At 51.5% G+C, this 25,745-nt stretch overlaps 1 protein-coding gene across 1 annotated transcript in view; it reads left to right on the plus strand.

Moving 5' to 3' along the window:
• The window catches only part of LOC137517947 (probable acyl-CoA dehydrogenase 6), a 145,839-nt gene that overhangs the window by 35,524 nt on the left and 84,570 nt on the right, over positions 1 to 25,745 (plus strand). The window contains exons 4-5 of the mRNA XM_068235023.1: positions 14,917 to 15,046; positions 23,685 to 23,791. Coding sequence (XP_068091124.1) covers positions 14,917 to 15,046; positions 23,685 to 23,791 — 237 coding nt within the window. The remainder of the gene's footprint in view (positions 1 to 14,916; positions 15,047 to 23,684; positions 23,792 to 25,745) is intronic.

Here is a 25,745-nt window from a genome sequence, read left to right on the forward strand (position 1 = left end):
CTAGAAACACAGCCAGGAGGGACTGCAGCCTCTGGTCTTATAATTCCACTCCAATGTCTCTGCAAAACAGCTGAGAGGAGGAGTCTGTGGCTCAGGCAGGAGGGACTGCAGCCTCTGGTCTTGTGATTCCCCTCCATTACCTCTGCAAAACAGCTGAGAGGCAAAGAGAGAGTGTGTGTGCGCGTGCGTGCGTGCTTCTGCGTGCGTCACAATAATTGAAAAATGGCTTGACCGATTTGAACGAAACTTGGTACACAGATCCCTTACTACCTGGGATGATATGTTCTGGGGGTCTCGCATCCCCCTTGCACACGTGGGCGGAGCTACAAACAGCAAATCAGATTTCACCCATTCAAGTCAATGGAAAAAATGTAAAAGGCTGCCATTCTCACAGTAATCAAGCCAGAGTCCCCACACTTGGCACAGGCGGTCACTTGGTGACAGAGGTTACAAATCCAGGAAAAACCACAAACTGCCAGTCAGATTTCTTTGCTGGATAAACTGCTTTCACTGGGAAAATGTAAATTGCAGCCATTCTTACACTGTTAATGGCAGGGTTCTCAAATGTTGCACAGTTGGTCACTGGCCAGTCAAAATACACCTATTGAATTTCAAGGGCAATATTTAAATTGCTGCCATTCTTGCACTGTTGGCACAAGCGTCAAACCTGGTACCATCTGTCATTGGGTGACGGGGTTCAAATTCAGAAAAGGGGATGAAGCCACAAACAGGGTTTGTTTTATTTCTATGGGAAAATTCAAATTATTGATGCAGAGGAACCCGAAAGCTCACAAACGTGGTCATTGAGTAATTGTGTGTTAGGCGTAGAAAAAAAGTGGGTGGAGTCAACAACAGCCAAATACGTACCTGGGCGATTCCGGGTCTTCAGCTAATATGATATAAAAAGCCACATTTTAGGCTCTGTCATCATGCGCTGAACCTGTAGATATCAAACATGCTTGTTTTCCCCGCCGCCTTGTCTAGGCTGATATCTCAGGCTGTGGAGTAGCTAGACGCATCATTCACCTCTCTTCAATAATGTATTGATCTTGGTGTATTATTCCCTGCGAATTACAATCTACTGAACCTACGCAATTCCTGAATATTCATCAAATGATGACACCGTGTGGAATGTTATGTATTATATGAATTAAAGGACACTATAAGACAGTCATGGCAAATGTCTCTTTGGCATTTATAGTTTTACATTGGGTCTGCTTTTCTGACTTAGCTATTAGTGTCCCTTTGAAATAGGGTTTTAAAGGACACCCGAGGTGACATGTGACATGATGAGATAGACATGGGTATGTACAGTGCCAAGCACACAAATAACTAGGCTGGGTTCCTTTTTTTCTTTCTCTCCCTCAAAGGGTTACAAATCAGGTATGCAAGTGACAGTTTCTATGTGGGTCGGACAGGGTCAGGCTATAGCATAACCCTCACTGATAAGTAATTACAGCCATAAAACACTTTCCTGTCAGTAAATGGCTTCTGAGAGAAGGAAAGAGATAAAAAGGGTCAATAATTCATATATTTGAGTTCTGACATACATCAATGAAGGTGTCACTGAGCAGAGACAATGAAACCGTAAAAACTTAAAAACTAGATAAAAATATGAAATAAAACCGTGGGACATCTAAAAAGTCATTTTTAGGAGAAGGAGGATAGATACAATTGTTTTTCTCATCAGCTTATTTTCACCTTGGATGTCTTCTAAGGTTGATTGCTCTCTCTATGGAAGAATAAATAAACAGCCGGTTCCTATAGAGAAGAGACTTGGCGCTGACAGAAACACTGTTTTTTTTGTTTGTTTGTTTGTTTGTTTTTTTAAAGCAAAGCTACAAGGTTAAAGGGACACTCCGAATCTTGCTTTGAGTGCTTGGTTTTGTGTGAGTACACAGGTGGTGCAGGTAAATCCGTGACAGGGGGCACATTCGGGGGGTGATGGAAATAATGCACTGTATACTCTGTAATTGTATCCTCAGTTTTTGCACCTGAAGCAGATTCAGAATAGTGGGACTGAGATCTGCTGATTTGTATGATATCTGTAAATAACCGCGTATGACGAGCAGAGGTGGCGTATCGTTCTGTGCGTATCGTTCTGTGCGTAACGTTCTGTGCGTAACGTTCTGTGCGTATCGCTCTGTGCGTATTGTTCTGTGCGTATCGTTCTGCGCGTATCATTCTGCGCGTATCATTCTGCGCGTATCGTTCTGCGCGTATCGTTCTGTGCGTATCGCTCTGTGCGGATCGTTCTGTGCGTATCGTTCTGAGCGTATCGTTCTGCGAGTATCGTTCTGCGTGTAACGTTCTGTGCGTATCGCTCTGTGTGGATCGTTCTGTGCGTATCGTTCTGTGCGTATCGTTCTGCGTGTAACATTCTGTGCGTATCGCTCTGTGTGGATCGTTCTGAGTGTATCGTTCTGTGCGTATCGTTCTGCGCGTATCGTTCTGGGTGTAACGTTCTGTGCGTATCGCTCTGTGCGGATCGTTCTGTGCGTATCGTTCTGTGCGTATCGTTCTGTGCGTATCGCTCTGTGCGGATCGTTCTGTGCGGATCGTTCTGTGCGGATCGTTCTGCGCGTATCGTTCTGCGCGTATCGTTCTGCGCGTATCGTTCTGCGTGGATAGTTCTGCGCGGATAGTTCTGCGCGGATCGTTCTGAGCGTATCGTTCTGAGCGTATCGTTCTGAGCGTATCGTTCTGTGCGGATCGTTCTGTGCGGATCGTTCTGTGCGTATCGTTCTGAGCGTATCGTTCTGCGAGTATCGTTCTGCGTGTAACGTTCTGTGCGTATCGCTCTGTGTGGATCGTTCTGTGCGTATCGTTCTGTGCGTATCGTTCTGCGTGTAACGTTCTGTGCGTATCGCTCTGTGTGGATCGTTCTGAGTGTATCGTTCTGTGCGTATCGTTCTGCGCGTATCGTTCTGGGTGTAACGTTCTGTGCGTATCGCTCTGTGCGGATCGTTCTGTGCGTATCGTTCTGTGCGTATCGCTCTGTGCGTATCGCTCTGTGCGGATCGTTCTGTGCGGATCGTTCTGTGCGTATCGTTCTGTGCGTATCGTTCTGCGCGTATCGTTCTGCGCGGATCGTTCTGCGCGGATCGTTCTGCGCGGATCGTTCTGAGCGGATCGTTCTGAGCGGATCGTTCTGCGCGGATCGTTCTGCGCGGATCGTTCTGCGCGGATCGTTCTGTGCGGATCGTTCTGTGCGGATCGTTCTGCGCGTATCGCTCTGCGCGGATCGTTCTGTGCGGATCGTTCTGTGCGTATCGCTCTGTGCGTATCGTTCTGTGCGGATCGTTCTGTGCGTATCGCTCTGTGCGGATCGTTGTGTGCGTATCGTTGTGTGCGTATCGTTGTGCGCGGATCGTTCTGCGCGTATCGTTCTGCGCGTATCGTTCTGCGCGTATCGTTCTGTGCGGATCGTTGTGCGCGGATCGTTGTGCGCGGATCGTTGTGCGCGTATCGTTCTACGCATATCGTTCTGCGCGTATCGCTCTGTGCGGATCGTTCTGCGCGTATCGTTCTGTGCGTATTGTTCTGTGCGGATCGTTCTGTGCGTATCTCTCTGTGCGGATCGTTCTGTGCGTATCGTTCTGCGCGGATCGTTCTGTGCGGATCGTTCTGTGCGGATCGTTCTGTGCGTATCGCTCTGTGCGGATCGTTCTGTGCGTATCGTTCTGCGCGGATCGTTCTGTGCGTATCGTTCTGCGCGTATCGTTCTGTGCGTATCGTTCTGCGCGGATCGTTCTGTGCGTATCGTTCTGTGCGAATCGTTCTGTGCGTATCATCGTTCTGTGAGTATCGTTCTGTGCGTATCATCGTTCTGTGAGTATCGTTCTGTGCGTATCATCGTTCTGTGAGTATCGTTCTGTGCGTATCGTTCTGTGCGTATCGTTTTGTGCGTATAGTTCTCTGCGTATCGTTTTGTGCGTATAGTTCTCTGCGTATCGTTCTGTGCGGATCGTTCTGTGCTTATTGTTCTGTGCGCACAACTTGTGTCCTAATCCTATTAGGCTGATCTATAATTACCTTGCCGGTGTCTTATGAAATATACTAATTTCCTTCTCAGTCGCTTACATAGCCGAGAGCCGAGCGATTTCTGCTGACGCCGCTAATTATCCCGCCCACATCGACAGGTCACGTCTCCCACCTGCAGCAAATGAGTTCCAGCAGTATTATTATTGTAAAAGCAAAAGCTGCCCCGGAATCAGCAGGTTATGTCTCTGTAGCTGTAATTCAGCACTTTTTGGGAATATCAATCTATCCATTATATATTTTAAGGTTTTTTTCCTAAACAAAAGATTTTGCAAAAAAAAAAAAAAAAAAAATCTTTTTCTTTTTAATGTGTAAAATGAGAAATATTAGGAATGAGCGTTTATTGTCTTGTCATTTGTGCCGGTCTGTCGCCCCCTGCTGGCAGTAGGAGTAACTGCAGTCTGCATGGACAATGTTTATACTCCTATTCTGTACCATGGATGAACAGGAGAGAGTAGAGCAAGAATCATCCGATCACCTACAATGGTGGGCAGGGGCAATGCTAGCCCCAAAGATCAGTGGCACGTGCCCCAGGTATAATCTGGGGTGCCTCTGATGTCCCCCAGGCAGAGTAGAGGCACCACAGCACCCAGCATGGCTCTACACAGTACCCAGCATGCTCCACAGAGGCACCACAGCACCCAGCATGACACCATCACTCCCAGCACTCCCACCACAGCACACAGCAATGGGGGGGGGGGTGTATACTGGGTGCTATGGTGCCTCTATGTGGGCATATTGGGTGCTGTGGTGCCATACTAGGTGCTGTGATGCCTTTATAGGGGCCTGCAGGGAGCTGTGGATCTTCTATGGGGGCATGCTGGGAGTTGTGGTGCCTCATTGGGAGGCCCGTGGGAGCATAGGAAGGGGTCCACTAGAAGATCAGGGAATGCTATGGGGGTAACTGCCAGATAACCTGGTGGCAGGCCAGCCCACCCAGCAGAAAGCCAGACCAGCCAGCACAGAAGCCAGGTAACTCTGCCTAGTTATGTGTAAGTGACGCTGCCTATTTATGTGATATGCTGCATTTTTTTTTGTATTAATGGAGAGGAGAACTTCCTCCAACATTTTGTTGGGCAGGCCTACTCATGGGTGGAGCTAAATGCAAATTTGGCTACTCCCGTGACCACACCCACATTCTGCATTCTGTTGCATGGCCAAACCCATTTTTGTCTGGAGTGCCCAAAAGTGCCCCGGATCTCTTAGGATCCTAGCCACGCCCCTGATGGTGGGTATAGGTGGATGTCGCTCTACATATCACCTCGCCACTCGCCGGAGACTAGGCTTCCTGCGCAGGAAGTGCTGGGTAGCCAGGGGGCGGGACTAGGCTTCCTTCGCAGGAAGTGCTGTGTAACCAGGGGGCGGGACTAGGCTTCCTTTGCAGGAAGAGCTGGGTAACCAGGGGGCGGGACTAGGCTTCCTTCGCAGGAAGCGCTGGATAACCAGGGGGCGGGGACTAGGCTTCCTTCGCAGGAAGTGCTGGGTAGCCTGGGGGCAGGACTAGGCTTCCTCGCAGGAAGTGCTGGGTAACCAGAGGGCGGGACTAGGCTTCCTCGCAGGAAGTGCTGGGTAACCAGGGGGCGGGACTAGGCTGCCTTCGCAGGAGGCGCTGGGTGATCAGGGGGTGGGACGAGGCTTCCTCGCAGGAAGTGCTGGGTAACCAGGGGGTGGGACTAGGCTCCCTTCGCAGGAAGTGCTGGGTAACCAGGGGGCGGGACTAGGCTTCCTCGCAGGAAGTGCTGGGTAACCAGGGGGCGGGACTAGGCTTCCTTCGCAGGAGGCGCTGGGTAACCAGGGGGTGAGGACTAGGCTTCCTCGCAGGAAGTGCTGGGTAACCAGAGGGCGGGACTAGGCTTCCTCGCAGGAAGTGCTGGGTAACCAGGGGGCGGGACTAGGCTGCCTTCGCAGGAGGCGCTGGGTGATCAGGGGGTGGGACGAGGCTTCCTCGCAGGAAGTGCTGGGTAACCAGGGGGTGGGACTAGGCTCCCTTCGCAGGAAGTGCTGGGTAACCAGGGGGCGGGACTAGGCTTCCTCGCAGGAAGTGCTGGGTAACCAGGGGGCGGGACTAGGCTTCCTTCGCAGGAGGCGCTGGGTAACCAGGGGGTGAGGACTAGGCTTCCTCGCAGGAAGTGCTGGGTAACCAGGGGGTGGGACTAGGCTTCCTCGCAGGAAGTGCTGGGTAACCAGGGGGCGGAACTAGGCTGCCTTCGCAGGAGGCGCTGGGTGATCAGGGGATGGGACGAGGCTTCCTCGCAGGAAGTGCTGGGTAACCAGGGGGTGGGACTAGGCTCCCTTCGCAGGAAGTGCTGGGTAACCAGGGGGCGGGACTAGGCTTCCTCGCAGGAAGTGCTGGGTAACCAGGGGGCGGGACTAGGCTTCCTTCGCAGGAGGCGCTGGGTGACCAGGGGGCGGGACTAGGCTTCCTCGCAGGAAGCGCTGGGTAACCAGGGGGCAGGACTAGGCTTCCTCGCAGGAAGTGCTGGGTAACCAGGGGGCGGGACTAGGCTTCCTCGCAGGAAGCGCTGGGTAACCAGGGGGCAGGACTAGGCTTCCTCGCAGGAAGTGCTGGGTAACCAGGGGGTGGGGACTAGGCTTCCTTCGCAGGAAGCGCTGGGTAACCAGGGGGCAGGACTAGGCTTCCTTCACAGGAAGCGCTGGGTAACCAGGGGGTGGGACTAGGCTTCCTCGCAGGAAGTGCTGGGTAACCAGGGGGCGGGACTAGGCTTCCTTCGCAGGAAGCGCTGGGTAACCAGGGGGCAGGACTAGGCTTCCTCGCAGGAAGTGCTGGGTAACCAGGGGGTGGGACTAGGCTTCCTCGCAGGAAGTGCTGGGTAACCAGGGGGCGGGACTAGGCTTCCTTCGCAGGAAGCGCTGGGTAACCAGGGGGCAGGACTAGGCTTCCTCGCAGGAAGTGCTGGGTAACCAGGGGGTGGGACTAGGCTTCCTCGCAGGAAGCGCTGGGTAACCAGGGGGCAGGACTAGGCTTCCTTCACAGGAAGTGCTGGGTAACCAGGGGGCGGGACTAGGCTTCCTTCACAGGAGGCGCTGGGTAACCAGGGGGTGAGGACTAGGCTTCCTCGTAGGAAGCGCTGGGTAACCAGGGGGTGGGACTAGGCTTCCTCGTAGGAAGCGCTGGGTAACCAGGGGGTGAGGACTAGGCTTCCTTCACAGGAAGTGCTGGGTAACCAGGGGGCAGGACTAGGCTTCCTCGCAGGAAGTGCTGGGTAACCAGGGGGCGGGACTAGGCTTCCTCGCAGGAAGCGCTGGGTAACCAGGGGGCGGGACTAGGCTTCCTCGCAGGAAGTGCTGGGTAACCAGGGGGCGGGACTAGGCTTCCTCGCAGGAAGTGCTGGGTAACCAGGGGGCGGGACTAGGCTTCCTTCGCAGGAAGCGCTGGGTAACCAGGGGGCAGGACTAGGCTTCCTCACAGGAAGCGCTTGGTAGCCAGGGGGCGGGACTAGGCTTCCTCGCAGGAAGTGCTGGGTAACCAGGGGGCGGGACTAGGCTTCCTCGCAGGAAGCGCTGGGTAACCAGGGGGCGGGACTAGGCTTCCTTCGCAGGAAGCGCTGGGTAACCAGGGGGCAGGACTAGGCTTCCTCACAGGAAGCGCTTGCTAGCCAGGGGGCGGGACTATGCTTCCTTCGCAGGAAGCGCTGGGTAACCAGGGGGCAGGACTAGGCTTCCTCACAGGAAGCGCTTGCTAGCCAGGGGGCGGGACTAGGCTTCCTTCGCAGGAAGCGCTTGGTAGCCAGGGGGCGGGACTAGGCTTCCTTCGCAGGAAGCGCTGGGTAACCAGGGGGCAGGACTAGGCTTCCTTCACAGGAAGTGCTGGGTAACCAGGGGGCGGGACTAGGCTTCCTCGCAGGAAGTGCTGGGTAACCAGGGGGCGGGACTAGGCTTCCTCGCAGGAAGCGCTGGGTAACCAGGGGGTGGGACTAGGCTTCCTCGCAGGAAGTGCTGGGTAACCAGGGGGCGGGACTAGGCTTCCTCGCAGGAAGTGCTGGGTAACCAGGGGGCGGGACTAGGCTTCCTTCGCAGGAAGCGCTGGGTAACCAGGGGGCGGGACTAGGCTTCCTCGCAGGAAGTGCTGGGTAACCAGGGGGCGGGACTAGGCTTCCTCGCAGGAAGTGCTGGGTAACCAGGGGGCGGGACTAGGCTTCCTCGCAGGAAGCGCTGGGTAACCAGGGGGCGGGACTAGGCTTCCTCGCAGGAAGTGCTGGGTAACCAGGGGGCGGGACTAGACTTCCTATTAGGAAAAGCGCTGGGTAACCAGGGGGCAGGACTAGCAAGGCTGCACATCTGGCATTAGTAGTGCAGCATGTTCCGGGGATCCGGCTGGCGTCTGCACGGGGCGGACAGTGAAGATGAGTGACAGCCAGAGGCTGAATTATAGCGATCAGGTCAGTAATGCTGCTCTCTGAACAGGGTGGATGGTCTACTGACAGTCAGACTGAGACCAATTGGGGCGTGGATTGAAGGGGGGGGGGGGGGTAGGTGGCCCCCAGCTTAAGTTTTCCCCGGAGCCCCACTTTACTGGTCTCCTGAGCCTGTGCCAGACGTTTGATGCCAGACACAGCTGCCAACTAAGAGGCTCCTCCTATAGGCGGAGTTATAGGGAATATACTCAGTCTGCTCCACCAATCAGCTGTGGGGCACATCTGAGGGGCAGATCTTAGCAGAAGTATGAATCTCTTTCCAGCTTCCTGCTCTTACTTTGCACAGCATGATGGGAGCTGACAATCTGGAGAGCAGTGGGTGGTTCCTTATGATCCAGAGCTAAGCTCCACCCACAGATCAGTTCTGGGAGCATACAGTGGACTGAAAGCCCAGCCCCATTCCCATCCTGAACTAGATGCAGGGCTGGCCTGTTAGCTGCGCACAGAGTCCCTCCTCCCATGTGAATGGAGCGCAGGGAGCTGTGATCATGTGACCGGATTAATAATCGCTCAGTATGGGTATGACTGAAACATGCTGCGATAGATTGGTGGTCCCATCGAGGTACAGATAGAGCTTTGCTTTCACTCTCCTCGACTTCAGCTTCATTAAACTGACTGCATTTTGTTGCCCTGGCGATTTTTGCTGCATGCACCCGCCCGCCTCTAACTCCGCTTGGTTTCCGTGGTTACCGGTTTTTGGCATTTTGTGTACTTTACATTCATCTATTCTGGTGATTTGTGTTGTGGTTCAGCCACATGTCACTTTCCCTATTACTGGTAATTAGCAGTAATTTGCATGTCAGTAGTTTGTTGGTGGGGGGGGGGGGGGGGGGGAGCGTGATTGATGACGCGCATCGGCGGGGGAAGTTATTACGCTGTCTTGTTCACTGGAGTTAATCTACAGAAGTGACTTGCTGCACTCGCTCATTCATTCTGACAGTTTTATCGCTTTCTGTTCTCGTATCTTCCCATCCTCTTATTATCTGTTTACACTTGGCAATACGACTTAAAGGGGAACCCCGTCTTTATCCACAAGTCAGGCCCAGGTTACCTCCTCGGCCTGCAGAGCTGATAATACACATCGCACAGAGATTCCATTACCCCTTTTACTCAGTTTTGCTGGTAAATCTTGTGGCCTTACTTTGGCTACAGGCACACACACGCCAGATTTACATCTACCGAAACAGTCCTCACACCTTATCTAGAGCGCAGATGTCCCCCAACCCCAGTGCTCTCCTCTTCAGTGATCGACTAAGGTGGGCTTTACTCAGCTGCCTGCTACTGTACTCCCCTCTGCAGCTATCAGAAACTGAACAGTGTATGGCCACCTGTACTCGGATCTCTGCTAATATCTTGTGATGATTCCAGCTCAGACACAACCTGCACTCACATAGGCCAATGTCTCCAGGGACATGATCTGCGTATGGAGGAAAAGAGATTTTACCACCTGTGTATAAAGGAGGAGTTCTTTACAGTAAGGGTAGTTAAAATGTGTAATATCTTACCACAGGAAGTAGTTATGGCAAATTCTATATCTGCATTTAAAAGGATGGCTTGGATGCTTTTCTTGCCTTGAAGGGAATTATGAATGTCTTGTTCTTATAGCTCTCTGGATTGAAATGAAGTGAGGTTCTGAAGGTTGAATTTTATGGATTTGTCTTTTTTCCACCTAGATAAATGTGCACCTGTTACATTTCCCAGCGTCCTTGCATTACAGTAATTATTGGTGGATGCTTATTACTCTTGATAATCCCTTTATGAAATCATGTTTATGGTTTTTGCAGCTGTTGAGCAGCGTCTCTATTCCCGGTGGTTGGCGTGTAAGCGCGAGTCGTGTGACGCAGGCATCCTGTGAATGGAATGGTAATATATGGTCAGAGCCTCGCACAATACATGCATTATGCTCCTCTCCCCTGGAAATGGGACACGTGGACAGTAATGTCCCCGGCATTAGCGCGCCGTACGTCTTTATTGTATCCGCGCGCTGTACTGGAGAGTGATTTTTTTCTGACGGTCCTCAGATAGGAGAGAAAATATCTGTTATCATCAGAGAAGCTCCTCTGAGAGATGGTGGAGAGCCCTTACTGGGGGGAAGGGAGGGGTGCAGAGCCCGTGCTGGGGTGGAAAGGTGGGGCGCAGAGCCCTTCCTGGGGGGGAGCAGAGAGCCCTTCCTGGGGGGAGGGCAGGGGCACAGAGCCCTTCCTGAGGGGAAGGGGCAGAGAGCCCTTCCTGGGGGGAGGGGTGGAGAGCCCTTCCTGGGGGGAAGGGGAGGGGCACAGAGCCCTTCCTGGGGGAGGGGCGGAGAGCCCTTCCAGGGGGGAGGGGCACAGAGCCCTTCCTGGGGGGAGGGGAGGGGCACAGAGCCTCTCCTGGGGGGAGGGGCGGAGAGCCCTTCCAGGGGGGAGGGGCACAGAGCCCTTCCTGGGGGGGAGGGGAGGGCAGAGAAACCTTTCTGGGAGGGGCACAGAGCCCTTCCTGGGAGGGAGGGGCAGAGAGCCCTTCCTGGGGCGGCAGAGAAACCTTACTGGGGGGGGAGGGGGCACAGAGCCCTTCCTGGGGGGAGGGCAGAGAAATCTTCCTGGGGGGGGGGGGGGGGGGGGGGCAGGTGGTTTCAGTGTTTGATGATGCTTAGAAAAACAATCCAGAACATAGGATACATAAGCGTTGAGATCATAGTATCCATCAGCCAATAGGAAAAGAGAAGAGAACACAGAGAATAAAACCAAAACCAAGTGAGGAAGTTATACTAACAAGACAATTCGCCACAAGTACAATCCAAGTACCGTCAGCAGATGATTCCTTCATTTCAAGCATCCACTTATCTGTGAATAGAAGCCTGAGTTTCCTTTCAGGGCCAGTTCAGTCACACATTTCTGGGAGGAGACATGGCAGCAACAGGAGATAGAGACAGGGCGGCACAGACAGACATGGAAGCCCCGGGAGGAGAGACTGTGCAGACAATGCGACCAGGAGGTCCTGGAGGATGAGGCCCACTTCCTGCTACACTGCAGCAAATATGCACCTGTGAGGACCGCCCACTTCCAGAGACTCTCCGCCCACATCCAGGATTTTACCTCCACAGATGAGGAGAGGAAACTCTACATCCTACTGGGGGAGGAGGAAACAACCGTGCAAATAGCTGCCCGATATGTCACAGCCTGCCACCAACTGAGAGGAACATGATACCACATGGACTGTATTCCCCCCCAATACCCCCCCTATGGACTGTATATCCCAGTCCCCCATGCTGCCCCTTACATCCTCCACACACCTATGGACTATATACCCCAACCCCCTTTATCCTTCCCTTATTCCCACAATTCCCCCCCCCCCCCCCCCCCATGTTAATGTTTTGTTTTGTTTTGCTTTGGCAATGCTAAATGTATTTGGTCCTGCCAATAAAGCTTTTTTGGATTTGGATTTGGATTGGGTGTGGCGGGGCTGGGAGGAGGCAAGGCAGCAGCAGGAGGGGGTGTGGCATGGCTGGGAGGAGGTTCAGCAGCAGGAGGGGGTTTATCAGGGCTGGGAGGAGGCGTGGCACCAGCAGGAGAGGGTGCGGCAGGGCTGGGAGTAGGCACGGCAGGCGCAGAAGGGGGTGTAGCAGGGGTTTCACCCAGCTCTCCTCCCAGCCCTGCCATACCCCTCCTGCTGCCATGCCTCCTCCCAGTCCTGCCACACCCCCTCCTGCTGTTGACACACCTCCTCCTGCTTCTGCCATGCCTCCTCCTAGCCTTGCCACTCCCTCTCCTGCTGCTGCCTTTCCTCCTCCCAGCCCTGCCACACCCCCTCCTGCTGCTGCCATGCCTTCTCCCAGCCCTGCCACACACCCTCCTGCTGCTGCCTTGCCTCCTCCCAGCCTTGCCACACCCTCTCCTGCTTCTGCTGTGCCTCCCTGCGGCCCTGCCACACCCCCTTCTGCTTCTGCTGTGCCTCCCTGCCACACCCCCTCCTGCTTCTGCTTTGCCTCTTCCCACCCCTGGCACAGCACCTCCTTTTGCTGCTGTGCCTCCTCCCACCCCTGCCACACCCCCTCCTTGTGCTGCTGTGCCTCCTCCCACCCCTGCCACACCCCCTCTTTGTGCTGCTGTGCCTCATCCCACCCCTGCCACACCCCCTCCTTGTGCTGCTGTGTCTCCTCCCACCCTTGCCACACCCCCTCCTTCTGCTGCTGTGCCTCCTCCCACCCCATGCCACACCCCTACCTTCTCCATGCCACACCTCACCATGTCTTTCTTGTGCTGGTCACTCCTCCTCCTCGGCCCCTGCTGATGCTGAGCAGAGATTCCTCTACTAGAGTCTAGGATGTCTGATTATCTCTAGTACTAATCCTCATGGACTTCTTCCCGAAATTCTTAAAGCTTCATCGGCAATATTTAGATTCTGATTGGCTCCAACTGATTGTCCTTTCTTCCTCCATTTCAGGGACTTCCCTCCTAGTTGTTGTAGGGAGGGGGGGGGGGGGGGGGGAGGGGTGTCAGGTGTGGCACTTGCACTGTCATGGTTGCCACCTGTGTCCTATGATTAATAGACCCCTCTGGCTAAGGGGATGACCATGGGGAAGGGGGAGTGATGGTGTGTGAGGGCAGGAGGCCTCAGGATTTGCACCCCCACTTTGGCCTCTCATCTCCTGCTCACAGCAGTAGCCTCCCATTTACAGGACCTCCTCGCTATCTCTGCCCCGCTCTGAAGGAGTTACAGCACGAGATCCTCAGCCGTGATTTCCCATTAGAAAATTCCTCAACATCTAATGATCTCTAACTGGGTGTCACTTGGTTATTCAGACGAGAATCTCATCAGCGAAGATTAAGCAGCGCTAATTAAATACGCGGCACTTCGGCGAGCTGTCATCATCACTTATGTCCAATTCCCGGGGCAGCAGGTGTCGGCCAGGATCGTCTGTTCTGGGGGCTTCTGTGACCTCCATCGAACGGAGATGGTCCCGTCCCCCCGGAGCTCTCTCTTCCCTCACAACCTGGTCCCCACTTCCCAACCTTCACCAGCTCCTCTCCTCCACCCAAAACCTGCTCCTCTCCTACAACCTCCACCCAAAACCTGCTCTTCTCCTACAACCTCCACCTGCTCCTCTCCTCAACCCAAAACCTGCTCCTCTCCTATAACCTCCACCTCAGGGGCGGACTGACACATCATGGGCCCCTCGGGCAATAGGAAATGATGGGGCCCCAGTATAGGTTAGATAGGTAGGGTCCCCCAGTATCGGTTAGATAGGTAGGTGCCTGCAGTATAGATTAGATAGGTAGGTGCCCCCGAGTATATGTTAGATAGGTAGGTGTCCCCAGTTTAGTTTAGATAGGTAGGTGCCTCCAGTATCGGTTAGATAGGTAGGTGCCTCCAGTATAGGTTAGATAGGTAGGTGCCTCCAGTATAGGTTAGATAGGTAGGTTCCCCAGAATAGGTTAGATAGGTAGGTGCCCCCAGTATAGGCTAGATAGGTAGGTGCCTGCAGTATAGGTTAGGTAGGTAGGTGCCTGCAGTATAGATTAGATAGGTAGGTCCCCCCAGTATAGGTTAGATAGGTAGGTGCCTGCAGTATAGGTTAGATAGGTAGGATCCTCCAGTATAGGTTAGATAGGTAGGTGCCTCCAGTATAGGTTAGATAGGTAGCTGCCCCAGTATAGGCTAGATAGGTAGTTGCCCCAGTATAGGTTAGATAGGTAGGAGCCCGCAGTATAGGCTAGATAGGTATGAGCCCACAGAATAGGTTAGATAGGTAGGTTCCCCCATATAGGTTAGATAGGTAGGTGCCCCGAGTAAAGGTTAGATAGGTAGGTGCCCGCAGTATAGGCTAGATAGGTAGGTGCCCTGAGTATAGGTTAGATAGGTAGGTGCCCCCATATAGGTTAGATAGGTAGGTGCCCCGCAGCGGCGGGGGGAGAGGGCATAGTAGTTACAACTCACCTTCCACTGCCAATCCCCCGCAGCCTCTATCTCTTTCCTGTCCCAGGCGTCTGTCGCATTGGTAACAGCGCCCCCTGTGATGACATGCGGTTACGTCAGAAGGAGTAAGAGGCTGCGGAAGATAGGCGGTGGGAGATGAGTTGTACCTACTATGCCCGCTCCCCCTGCTGCTGCGCCGACCCTCCCTGCATCTCAATCGCACCAGAGGTGGGCCCCCTACTGACCACGTGCCCTAATGGTCAGTCCACCCCTGCTCCATCTGCTCCTCTCATCTTCACCCAATGCCTGTATGCTTCCTGGTTTCATTTTTTGCTTCAGATTTGCTACTTTTCAGCACCAAGTGACTTTGATTTGCTAGATTTCTTCCTGGATGGGTGGAGCCTGGCATGATGGCAGGATACTCCCTGCTGGTCTCTGTTGTTCACCTCTGTATGTCTCTCTCCACTGGATGCTCTGCAGTTCTGTTGATTGTCTTGGAAGATATAATCGATAGATAATGTTTTGTTCCTCGATCTGTTTGTAGAATATGGCGGGATGGGCCTGGACTTTTCCTACAGCATCGCCATCGCCGAGGAGCTGGGAAACATTCACTGCGGTGGGATTCCCATGGCCATCGGGGTCCAGTCTGACATGGCGACTCCAGCGCTGACCAGGTAAGAAGGGGAGGGGCTGGGAGGGGAGGGGCTGGGAGGTGGGCTAAAAATCTGTCATTATATCACAACTTTCCTTTACTACATCTCATAAACACAATCATCAGCATTACAGCAAGACATTAGGAAATAGTTCTGTATCTGGGGCAGTCAGGGATGGGATCCGGCTACCTTTACACGGTTATCACCAAAACACGGTGTGAGGACCCGGCCCCACGGCACCCCTGCAGACAGGGGCGTAGCTAGAAATGACTGGGTCCCATAGCAAATTTTTTTATAGGTAGAGGATAATTTATTACATCGCAGCTCTCATCTTGTATAGATGGCTGGTCAAACTCAAAAGAGGTATTACGATTGGCCACTCCTGAGGCCTTTGGAAGATACCATTTTCTTTCAAAGCCATCTGAGACAGTGATTCCACTGATCTCTTCCATGGGACTACTGCGACCAGCAATCCCAGTGCAGCCACAGTGATTCCACCAGCCCAATACCCGGCTACAAGGGGGATACAACAACGAGCCAGGGATTGGGCTGGAGGAACCACTCTGGCCACGCTGGGATTGCTGGAGGTCCCACACAAGAGATCAGTGGAATCACTGTCCCAGGTAGCTCCTTTACCAGCCATAGGCGAGACCTCTTCTGCTACCAACCATATGCATGGCAAGTCCCTGGTGGTCTAGTGGGCCTACCTGTCGTCTGGCTGGCCCAAGGTTGGGGTGGGTGATGGCACTGCTGTCCCCTCCAATGGCAGGTGAGGCTGGCAGTAGGTGTGATAGGTGAATGAGGGGGTGAAGCTGCCGGTTGTGCCAGTCATTAGTCAGCTCAGTGATGAGGGATGAGTTGGGCCGAGCTCTCCGCCATCCTTCCATGAGCTGTACCTGCGGAGGACGAGCAGCCGGATGAGCGATAGATTGCTTGGTTCCATTAGCGGGATTGCTCGTCTCCTCGATGGCTGCGGCTCTCCAGACATCTCACAGAGCGGCTTTATGGATGTCGTGTGACGGAGTGCCAAATGGCGGCGTACGGCCTGGCATTACCTCCGCAGAGCACTTTCCCCGGAGAGCCTTTTCATTATAACCGCACTGTTATTTCAGGAATAAAGAGAGACACTTTATCTAACAGATCGTTTTTCCTAAAGTTTACTCAGAGTTTATTCATAAAACATCTGAGGACAGCGCCGGTCCCGAAAGTAACTGCTGCAGCGAGCTCTGACTTCCTGCAGGAAGGGGAGGCTGCAGCGGGGAGCAGTCACATGACCAGAACATGGGGGAGCAGCGAGCTCTGACTTCCTGCAGGAAGGGGAGGGTGCAGCGGGGAGCAGTCACATGACCAGAACATGGGGGAGCAGCGAGCTCTGACTTCCTGCAGGAAGGGGAGGCTGCAGCGGGGAGCAGTCACATAACCAGAACATGGGGGAGCAGCAAGCTCTGACTTCCTTCAGGAAGGGGAGGCTGCAGCGGGGAGCAGTCACATGACCAGAACATGGGGTGTAGCGAGCTCTGACTTCCTGCAGGAAACGGAGGCTGCAGCGGGGAGCAGTCATGTGACCAGAACATGGGGGTGCAGCGAGCTCTGACTTCCTGCATGAAGGGGAGGCTGCAGCGGGGAGCAGTCATGTGACCAGAACATGGGGGAGCAGCGAGCTCTGACTTCCTGCAGGAAACGGAGGCTGCACCCGCGAGCAGTCACATAACCAGAACAGGGTGGTGCAGCGGCAGATTGGGGGATACCTCGCCCTGTGTCACCCCCTCACCACGCCTCGCATCAATTCATGGAGAGCCAGAACCACCTGGATTTTGTAGAGACTTAAAAGGAACAACCCACCCGAGTCCAAGTGGCCTAAATACTCCCCTCGTGATAATCCAGGGCTTCCTCTGTCCCTCTTCCACCTCGCTGTTCCAGTGGCTGGACCCCCTAAAGCTCCTTGACAATGGAACACAGCCAGACTGCACGGAGCTGACCGGGCGTGGCGCTTCCAAGCTGCAGTGTCGTGGTACTGAGCAGATGTGAGCAGTCCTGCTCCTGCGCAGTGCTGCCGCGCGAGTCTCCATACGGGAGCGTGGCCACCAGGGCTGTGGAGTCGGTCCAAAAATCCACCGACTCCGACCCCTCAGTTTAGGATTCCACCGACTCCGACTCCTCTAATTTGCATATTACAATTTTGTTGATTAAAAGTATGTAACATGAAATTCGTCTCTTAACTGCCAACGCTTAGGAATTTTACAAGACAACGAAGTGAGAAGGATATGTAGACTACTATAGACTACTATATTTATTCCCTTTAGACTAAAACTAGTCCTTGGTAAGAGTACTTGTAAAAGGTACAAACAGGAACAAAGAACATCTATCAGGCCCTAGGCAATGTAACTGTGGGTACATGTAAGAATGATGTGTAGGTACTCTGCAGGGGAATGAGGAGATTGTAAACAGACAACACCTCTGTGTTCAATGTGCACAGCATTCTCAGTGGATTCCCTGCAGCTCTGTGGGGAGTGCATATGTAGAGTATAGTACTACTGTGTAACAAAGTAAACCTGAGACAGATGAAATTAAAGTTTTATACATACCTGGGGATTCCTCCAGCCGCCTTCAGGATAATCAGTCCCTCGTTGTCCTCCTCCACCACCTGGATCTTCTGCTATGAGTCCAGGTACTTGAGCCAGTCAGGCGTAGTGCGCATGCACACACTCCGCCGCCAGGAGCATACTACACCTGTGCAGCACTATTGCGCAGGTGCAGAATGTTCCTGGCTGTGGGAGCGGCATGCGGCCGGACTGCGCTGACTGGCTGAATTACCAGGACTCATAGCAGAAGATCCGGGTGGTGGAGGACAGTGAGGGACTGATTAGCCTGAAGGGGGCTGGAGGAAGCCCCAGGTATGTATAAAACTTTACAAATTAAAGGGTACCTGAGACGGATAAAAAGTAGTCACCAAACCAAATTTTAACAACATATCAAATTATTTGATTTCATCAGCAAAGGGAGTGCATACATTTGCATAAATCGGCATCAATGCAGAATTATTTCCATCTCATTGACCATCTCTATTAGTGACACAGCTACACATCAGGCTTTATTCTTACAGCATAGATGTTATTTAGTATATATAAGAGATTCCTGTGTACACATCATATATACAGTCACAATCAGATGTGTATATCTGACCTTAAAAATACGGGGACTGCTTTATTGAAGCAGCACAAGTAACTAATTTTGATTGGTTTATTTCATTTTTGTGGACTAAGCACAGCTATTACTGTATATATACTGTATATATACATTATTTTTAATGACTATTATCTGAGAAATAGAACATTTTATCATATTTTCTATTTTAATTACAGTTACAAATTCATTAGGAGTCGGAGTCGGAGTCGGTGCATTTTTTCCCGACTCCGACTCCGACTCCACAGCCCTGGTGGCCACGAGCTTTTGGAGGGTCGCAGTGAGAAGCGGTGGTCTGGAGGGAGATGTGGGAAGGTTCTGGAGGCTCTCTCTACCAAGTGTCTAACCTTTCTATACTTTAACTTACGGGTTTGCTTTAAGCGTACATGAAGCGAGAAATGAAATAAAAATGAAATACTTCGGAATAGTAGGAAGACTTTGGATGGTCCAGACTGAGCAGGATCCTCCACCAGGCAACCTAGGCAGATGCTTGGGGCCTAGAGGGTGTCAGGGGGTCCACCTGCTTCCTTCTCTGACCTCTCTCCACTTCAGCTCACCAAAAGGACCACGAGGGGGCCCCAAATGTACTACCTGGCCCCGGGGCCCCATTACATCCTAATGCATCTCTGGGCCTAGGGGCCTCTCTCTCCAATCATTCTCCACCCACCAGTCCAGTGACGTGTCTCTCTGAACATATAACAGGAGCTTGTACAGCAGGCTCTGGAGGCTGTCCTTGTATCAGCGCATCTGTACTGCGCATGCACAATTCAGGTCCGCACATGCCCAGAGGAGCCAAGCTGCCCATGCTTCATCCTATGGGGCATGCACTGACCGTCCTCCTGCATGTGCAGTGAGAAGGGGAGGAGCCCAGCTGGCAGAGGAGGGCTGGAGGAGGAGCTTGTACAGCACACTCTGGTGGCGCTCCGTGTACGGGTGCATCCCCAGGGCACACGCCCAGAGGAACCAAGCTGCTTATGCATGACGAGTGGCTTCATCCTACGGGGCATGCACTGACCGTCCTCCTGCATGTGCAGTGAGGAAGGGGAGGGGCCCAGCTGGCAGAGGAGGGCTGGAGGAGGAGCTTGTGCAGCACATTGTGGTGGCGCTCCGTGTACGGGTGCATCCCCAGGGCACACGCCCAGAGGAACCAAGCTGCCCATGCATGACGAGTGGCTTCATCCTACGGGGCATGCACTGACCGTCCTCCTGCATGTGCAGTGAGGAAGGGGAGGGGCCCAGCTGGCAGAGGAGGGCTGGAGGAGGAGCTTGTGCAGCACATTCATTCACTTAGGGGGCGTTGTCAGGGGATATATAAAGTGCTAACAGTGCATCAACAATACATAAAAACATTCATAAATGTAATTTGCAGCATAATATAGCCTCACCAGCTGCTACTCATAGCCCTGAGGCTATACTATGCTGCAAATGACATTTATGAATGTATTTATGTATTTTTCAAGCACTGTCAGCACTTTATATGTCCCCTGACAAAGTGAATGAGGGTGAAACATGTTGAATTAGGTGTGATGTGATTGTGGGCTTGATTCACAAATGGGTGCTAACACAGCATGCCTAAAAGCTTTGGACGTGCAAACTAGGGTGCTAAGTAGTTTGCACGTCCAAAGCTGTTACTGATGGCGCGTTAAGTCAGTGCGCCCGGAACGTTGCACTGTCCACATGTAAAATAGTTTTTCAGGCTATTTTGTGCATCGGTGCAACATTGTGCGTGCACCGCAAATGCTTGTGCGCACATTAGCGCGTGAAGCGGCCGTTTTCGCATCCTGAGTGCTTTTTTCACTAGCGTGCTAACACTTAGCACCCTTTAGTGAAGCAAGGCCCATGTGTTTTGTAGACAATCGTTCAAAGACGGGGGATGTAGAGGAAATAGCCCTGTGATATACAACAGACCTCAAGGTCAGCACAGAGGTGACCCCTGATAAGTATCCTCTACCTCCTAATAGAGTCTTCATAGATATTTACGGTACACACAGCGCCATTTTTAACATTTATATTAAAAGTTATGTTTTAAAAGTATCTTTTTCCTGCAAAAAGCATCAACATTGTGTTCACAGTTTTGCTTGAAATGATGAATGATCTGTAAATAAAGGGAGGAGAATTGGAGTGAATGCTTGTGTATAAATCTCTGAGCGTTCTCCATGGCGGGTGGAAGAGCGGGGGATGGATGATCGCTGACCTTCCTTACAGCGGCCGTGAAATGGAACGCCTAACTCGCAGAAGCTGTTAATGTCGTTTTTATCCTCCCGGCCGGCCGGCCCTTCATTGCGAGTCACAGCACGCCCGCCGCGCCATATTGTTCGCAGCGACATCACAGAGTCAGCCAGGCGCTAATTTGTTTGAAAAGCACAAAAGGAAAATAATCTGCCTCTTTGTTGGCGCGTTCGCTAATTCGCACGCCTCACGGAAATTGGAAATGTGAAAATAAATGGAAGATGCTTGAAGGAGATAGAGCGCGAGACAGCGTTCCCGATCCCGCCATCCCATCGCGGAGCGCCTCGCGGAGAAACAGCGGCCATTCTCATCCCGTAATTCAGACCTTATCCTGCCTTCCTTTTCTTGAAAGGTCACTTCGGCGCAGTGATTTGCATAATGCCATTGGCACCGCCGGGGAAGTGAGAATTAAGACTTTTCTGCCGCCGATTTCACCTCGAGGAGTCTGAGGACACGTCTGATTCTCTATTTAATGAACTGCTGTGTAAAGCTAACTTGACAGCCGAGTCCGCCGTGAGGAAACTTGCTGACCCCGGCAACCCTGAGAGAAGTCACATGATCAGCTGAGCAGCCACTAGAAACACAAGGGTAAAAGAAAAGGACCTTAAAGCACACCTGAAGTAAGAGGTATATGGAGGCTGCCATATTTATTTCCTGTTAAACAATACCAGTTGCCTGGCAGCCTTGCTGATCTATTTGGCTGCAGTAGTGACTGAATCACACCAGAAACATGCATGCAGCTAATCCAGTCACACGTCAGTTAGAGCACCTGATCTGCTGCATGCTTGTTCAGGGGCTATGGGTAAAAGTATTAGAGGCAGAGGATCAGCAGGACAGCCAGGCAACTGGTGTTGTTTAACAGTAAACAAATATGGCAGCCTCCATATACCTCTCACTGTCCTTCAAAGTGACCCTAAACTTCTGGAAAAAAAACCAATGGGAGAGTTTCCCTTACAAAGACAACTCCACACAAAAATACTGGTTACTCCTCCAGATAATGTCAGAAAAATAATTAAAGAAGATTAAAGAATTAAATAAGATATAACATTTGTCCCTGAGGAAGTCTATGACCCCCCCCCCCCCCCCCCAACACCCCCACGTCACAGAAATAATCATTGGAGATTATTTTTCTTATTTAAAACCTCTGATGCCAGTGTGAATTTGAACATCCATGGCTCATTATGTACAGTGGGATGCGAAAGTTTGGGCAACCTTGTTAATCGTCATGATTTTCCTGTATAAATCGTTGGTTGTTACGATAAAAAATGTCATTTAAATATATCATATAGGAGACACACACAGTGATATTTGAGAAGTGAAATGAAGTTTATTGGATTTACAGAAAGTGCGCAATAATTGTTTAAATAAAATTAGGCAGGTGCATAAATTTTGTCATTTTATTGATTCCAAAACCTTTACAACTAATTATTGGACCTCAAATTGGCCTGGTAAGCTCAGTGATCCCCTGACCTACATACACAGGTGAATCCAATTACAAGAAACAGTATTTAAGGGAGACAATTGTAAGTTTCCCTCCTTTTTTAATTTTCTCGGAAGAGTAGCGACATGGGGGTGTCAAAACAACTCTCAAATGACCTGAAGACAAAGATTGTTCACCATCATGGTTTAGGGGAAGGATACAGAAATCTGTCTCAGAGATTTCAGCTGTTTCCACAGTTAGGAACATATTGAGGAAATGGAAGACCACAGGCTCAGTTCAAGTTAAGGCTCAAAATGGCAGACCAAGAAAAATCTCAGATAAACAGAGCGACGATTGGTGAGAACAGTCAGTCGACCCAAATACCAGCACCAAAGACCTACAACATCATCTTGCTGCAGATGGAGTCACTGTACATCGTTCAACCATTCGGTGCACTTTACACAAGGAGATGCTGTATGCGAGAGTGATGCAGAGGAAGCCTTTTGTCCACCCACAGCACAAATAGAGCCGATTGAGGTATGCTAAAGCACAGTTGGACAAGCCAGCTTCATTTTGGAATAAGGTGCTGTGGACGGATGAAACTAAAATTGAGTTATTTGGGCATAACAAGGGGCGTTATGCATGGAGGAAAAACAACGCAGCATTCCAAGAAAAACACCTGCTACCTACAGTAAAATATGGTGGTGGTTCCATCATGCTGTGGGGCTGTGTGGCCAGTGCAGGGACTGGGAATCTTTCCAAAGCTGAGGGACGCATGGATTCCACTCAGTATCAGCAGATTCTGGAGACCAATGTCCAGGAATCAGTGACAAAGCTGAAGCTGCGCCGGGGGCTGGATCTTTCAACAAGACAACGACCCTAAACACTGCCCAAAATCCACTAAGGCATTCATGCAGAGGAACAAGTACAACGTTCTGGAATGGCCATCTCAGTCCCCAGACCTGAATATAATTGAAAATCTGTGGTGTGAGTTAAAGAGAGCTGTCCATGCTCGGAAGCCATCAAACCTGAATGAACTAGAGATGTTTTGTAAAGAGGAATGGTCCAAAATACCTTCAACCAGAATCCAGACTCTCATTGGAACCTACAGGAAGCGTTTAGAGGCTGTAATTTCTGCCAAAGGAGGATCTACTAAACATTTCATTTCTTTTTTATGGTGCCCAAATGTATGCATCTGCCTAATTTTATTTAAACAATTATTGCGCACTTTCTGTAAATCCAATAAACTTCATTTCACTTCTCAAATATCACTGTGTGTGTCTCCTATATGATATATTTAACTGGCATTTTTTTTATCATAAAAACCAACGATTTATACAGGAAAATCATGACGATTAACAAGGTTGCCCAAACTTTCGCACCCCACTGTATATCTACTCCAGTGTTACATAGAAACATGCATAGCCCCCGCCTCTTTAACTCTTTCTCCGCCATGCAGGCTGGATAACGGGGGCGTCACATGATCGGGAGGGAAGGGGGGGGGGTTGTTACTCTTGCTTTGCCCCCTCGGTGAACAGCTGAGAATGGCTGTATATGGAAAGCACAGCTTGTTATCAGGAGATGCCCAGAGAGCAGTCTTTGGTCAGCGGACAGCACCTCGTTTGTCAGTATGACAGGAGCTGACTGCACTGATTCCCTTTCATCTAACAAACCTGCAAGCAGTCACTGCAGCAACTGAAAGGTCAGTAGCTATGTGCACAGAAATAATGGTGGTTAGAAGTCTTGTCAGATGGAAGAGACCAAGTAGGGAGGGGGATCCCTGTCCCCAGCAGCAGACCTGCTCACAGCTTTTTCTTGTCTCGCCAGGTTCGGCAGTGATGAGCTGAAGCGACAGTTCCTGGCCCCGACCATCGCTGGGGACGTGGTCGCGTGTCTCGGGGTCAGTGAGAGCGGGGCTGGATCCGACGTGGCAAGTAAGTACTTCAAATAATTGAGCTGCGGGCCAAACAAGGCAGAGCCACACAAACGTACAGAAGAGGCGGCACGCCAATGGCTGCAACAAGTTGCTTGTATTGTGGAACATGACACTACATGTTACGGACACGCAGGTCCTTCATCAGGTGTATAACACCTGACTGCATGTTACGGACACGCAGGTCCTTCATCAGGTGTATAACACCTGACTGCATGTTACGGACACGCAGGTCCTTCATCAGGTGTATAACACCTGACTGCATGTTACGGACACGCAGGTCCTTCATCAGGTGTATAACACCTGACTGCATGTTACGGACACGCAGGTCCTTCATCAGGTGTATAACACCTGACTGCATGTTACGGACACGCAGGTCCTTCATCAGGTGTATAACACCCGACTACATGTTACGGACACGCAGGTCCTTGTATAACACCTGACTACATGTTACGGACACGCAGGTCCTTCATCAGGTGTATAACACCTGACTACATGTTACGGACACGCAGGTCCTTGTATAACACCTGACTACATGTTACGGACACGCAGGTCCTTCATCAGGTGTATAACACCTGACTACATGTTACGGACACGCAGGTCCTTGTATAACACCTGACTACATGTTACGGACACGCAGGTCCTTCATCAGGTGTATAACACCTGACTACATGTTACGGACACGCAGGTCCTTCATCAGGTGTATAACACCTGACTACATGTTACGGACACGCAGGTCCTTGTATAACACCTGACTACATGTTACGGACACGCAGGTCCTTGTATAACACCTGACTACATGTTACGGACACGCAGGTCCTTGTATAACACCTGACTACATGTTACGGACACGCAGGTCCTTGTATAACACCTGACTACATGTTACGGACACGCAGGTCCTTGTATAACACCTGACTACATGTTACGGACACGCAGGTCCTTGTATAACACCTGATTACATGTTACGGACACGCAGGTCCTTGTATAACACCTGACTACATGTTACGGACACGCAGGTCCTTGTATAACACCTGACTACATGTTACGGACACGCAGGTCCTTGTATAACACCTGACTACATGTTACGGACACGCAGGTCCTTGTATAACACCTGACTACATGTTACGGACACGCAGGTCCTTGTATAACACCTGACTACATGTTAAGGACACGCAGGTCCTTGTATAACACCTGACTACATGTTACGGACACGCAGGTCCTTGTATAACACCTGACTACATGTTAAGGACACGCAGGTCCTTGTATAACACCTGACTACATGTTACGCACACGCAGGTCCTTGTATAACACCTGACTACATGTTAAGGACACGCAGGTCCTTGTATAACACCTGACTACATGTTAAGGACACGCAGGTCCTTGTATAACACCTGACTACATGTTACGGACACGCAGGTCCTTGTATAACACCTGACTACATGTTACAGACACGCAGGTCCTTGTATAACACCTGACTACATGTTACGGACACGCAGGTCCTTGTATAACACCTGACTACATGTTACGGACACGCAGGTCCTTGTATAACACCTGACTACATGTTACGGACACGCAGGTCCTTGTATAACACCTGACTACATGTTACGGACACGCAGGTCCTTGTATAACACCTGACTGCATGTTACGGACACGCAGGTCCTTGTATAACACCTGACTACATGTTACGGACACGCAGGTCCTTGTATAACACCTGACTACATGTTACGGACACGCAGGTCCTTGTATAACACCTGACTACATGTTACGCACACGCAGGTCCTTGTATAACACCTGACTACATGTTACGCACACGCAGGTCCTTGTATAACACCTGACTACATGTTACGGACACGCAGGTCCTTGTATAACACCTGACTACATGTTACGCACACGCAGGTCCTTGTATAACACCTGACTACATGTTACGCACACGCAGGTCCTTGTATAACACCTGA

The sequence above is a fragment of the Hyperolius riggenbachi genome, chromosome 5 (genome assembly GCF_040937935.1).
Source record: "Hyperolius riggenbachi isolate aHypRig1 chromosome 5, aHypRig1.pri, whole genome shotgun sequence".
NCBI lineage: Eukaryota > Metazoa > Chordata > Amphibia > Anura > Hyperoliidae > Hyperolius > Hyperolius riggenbachi.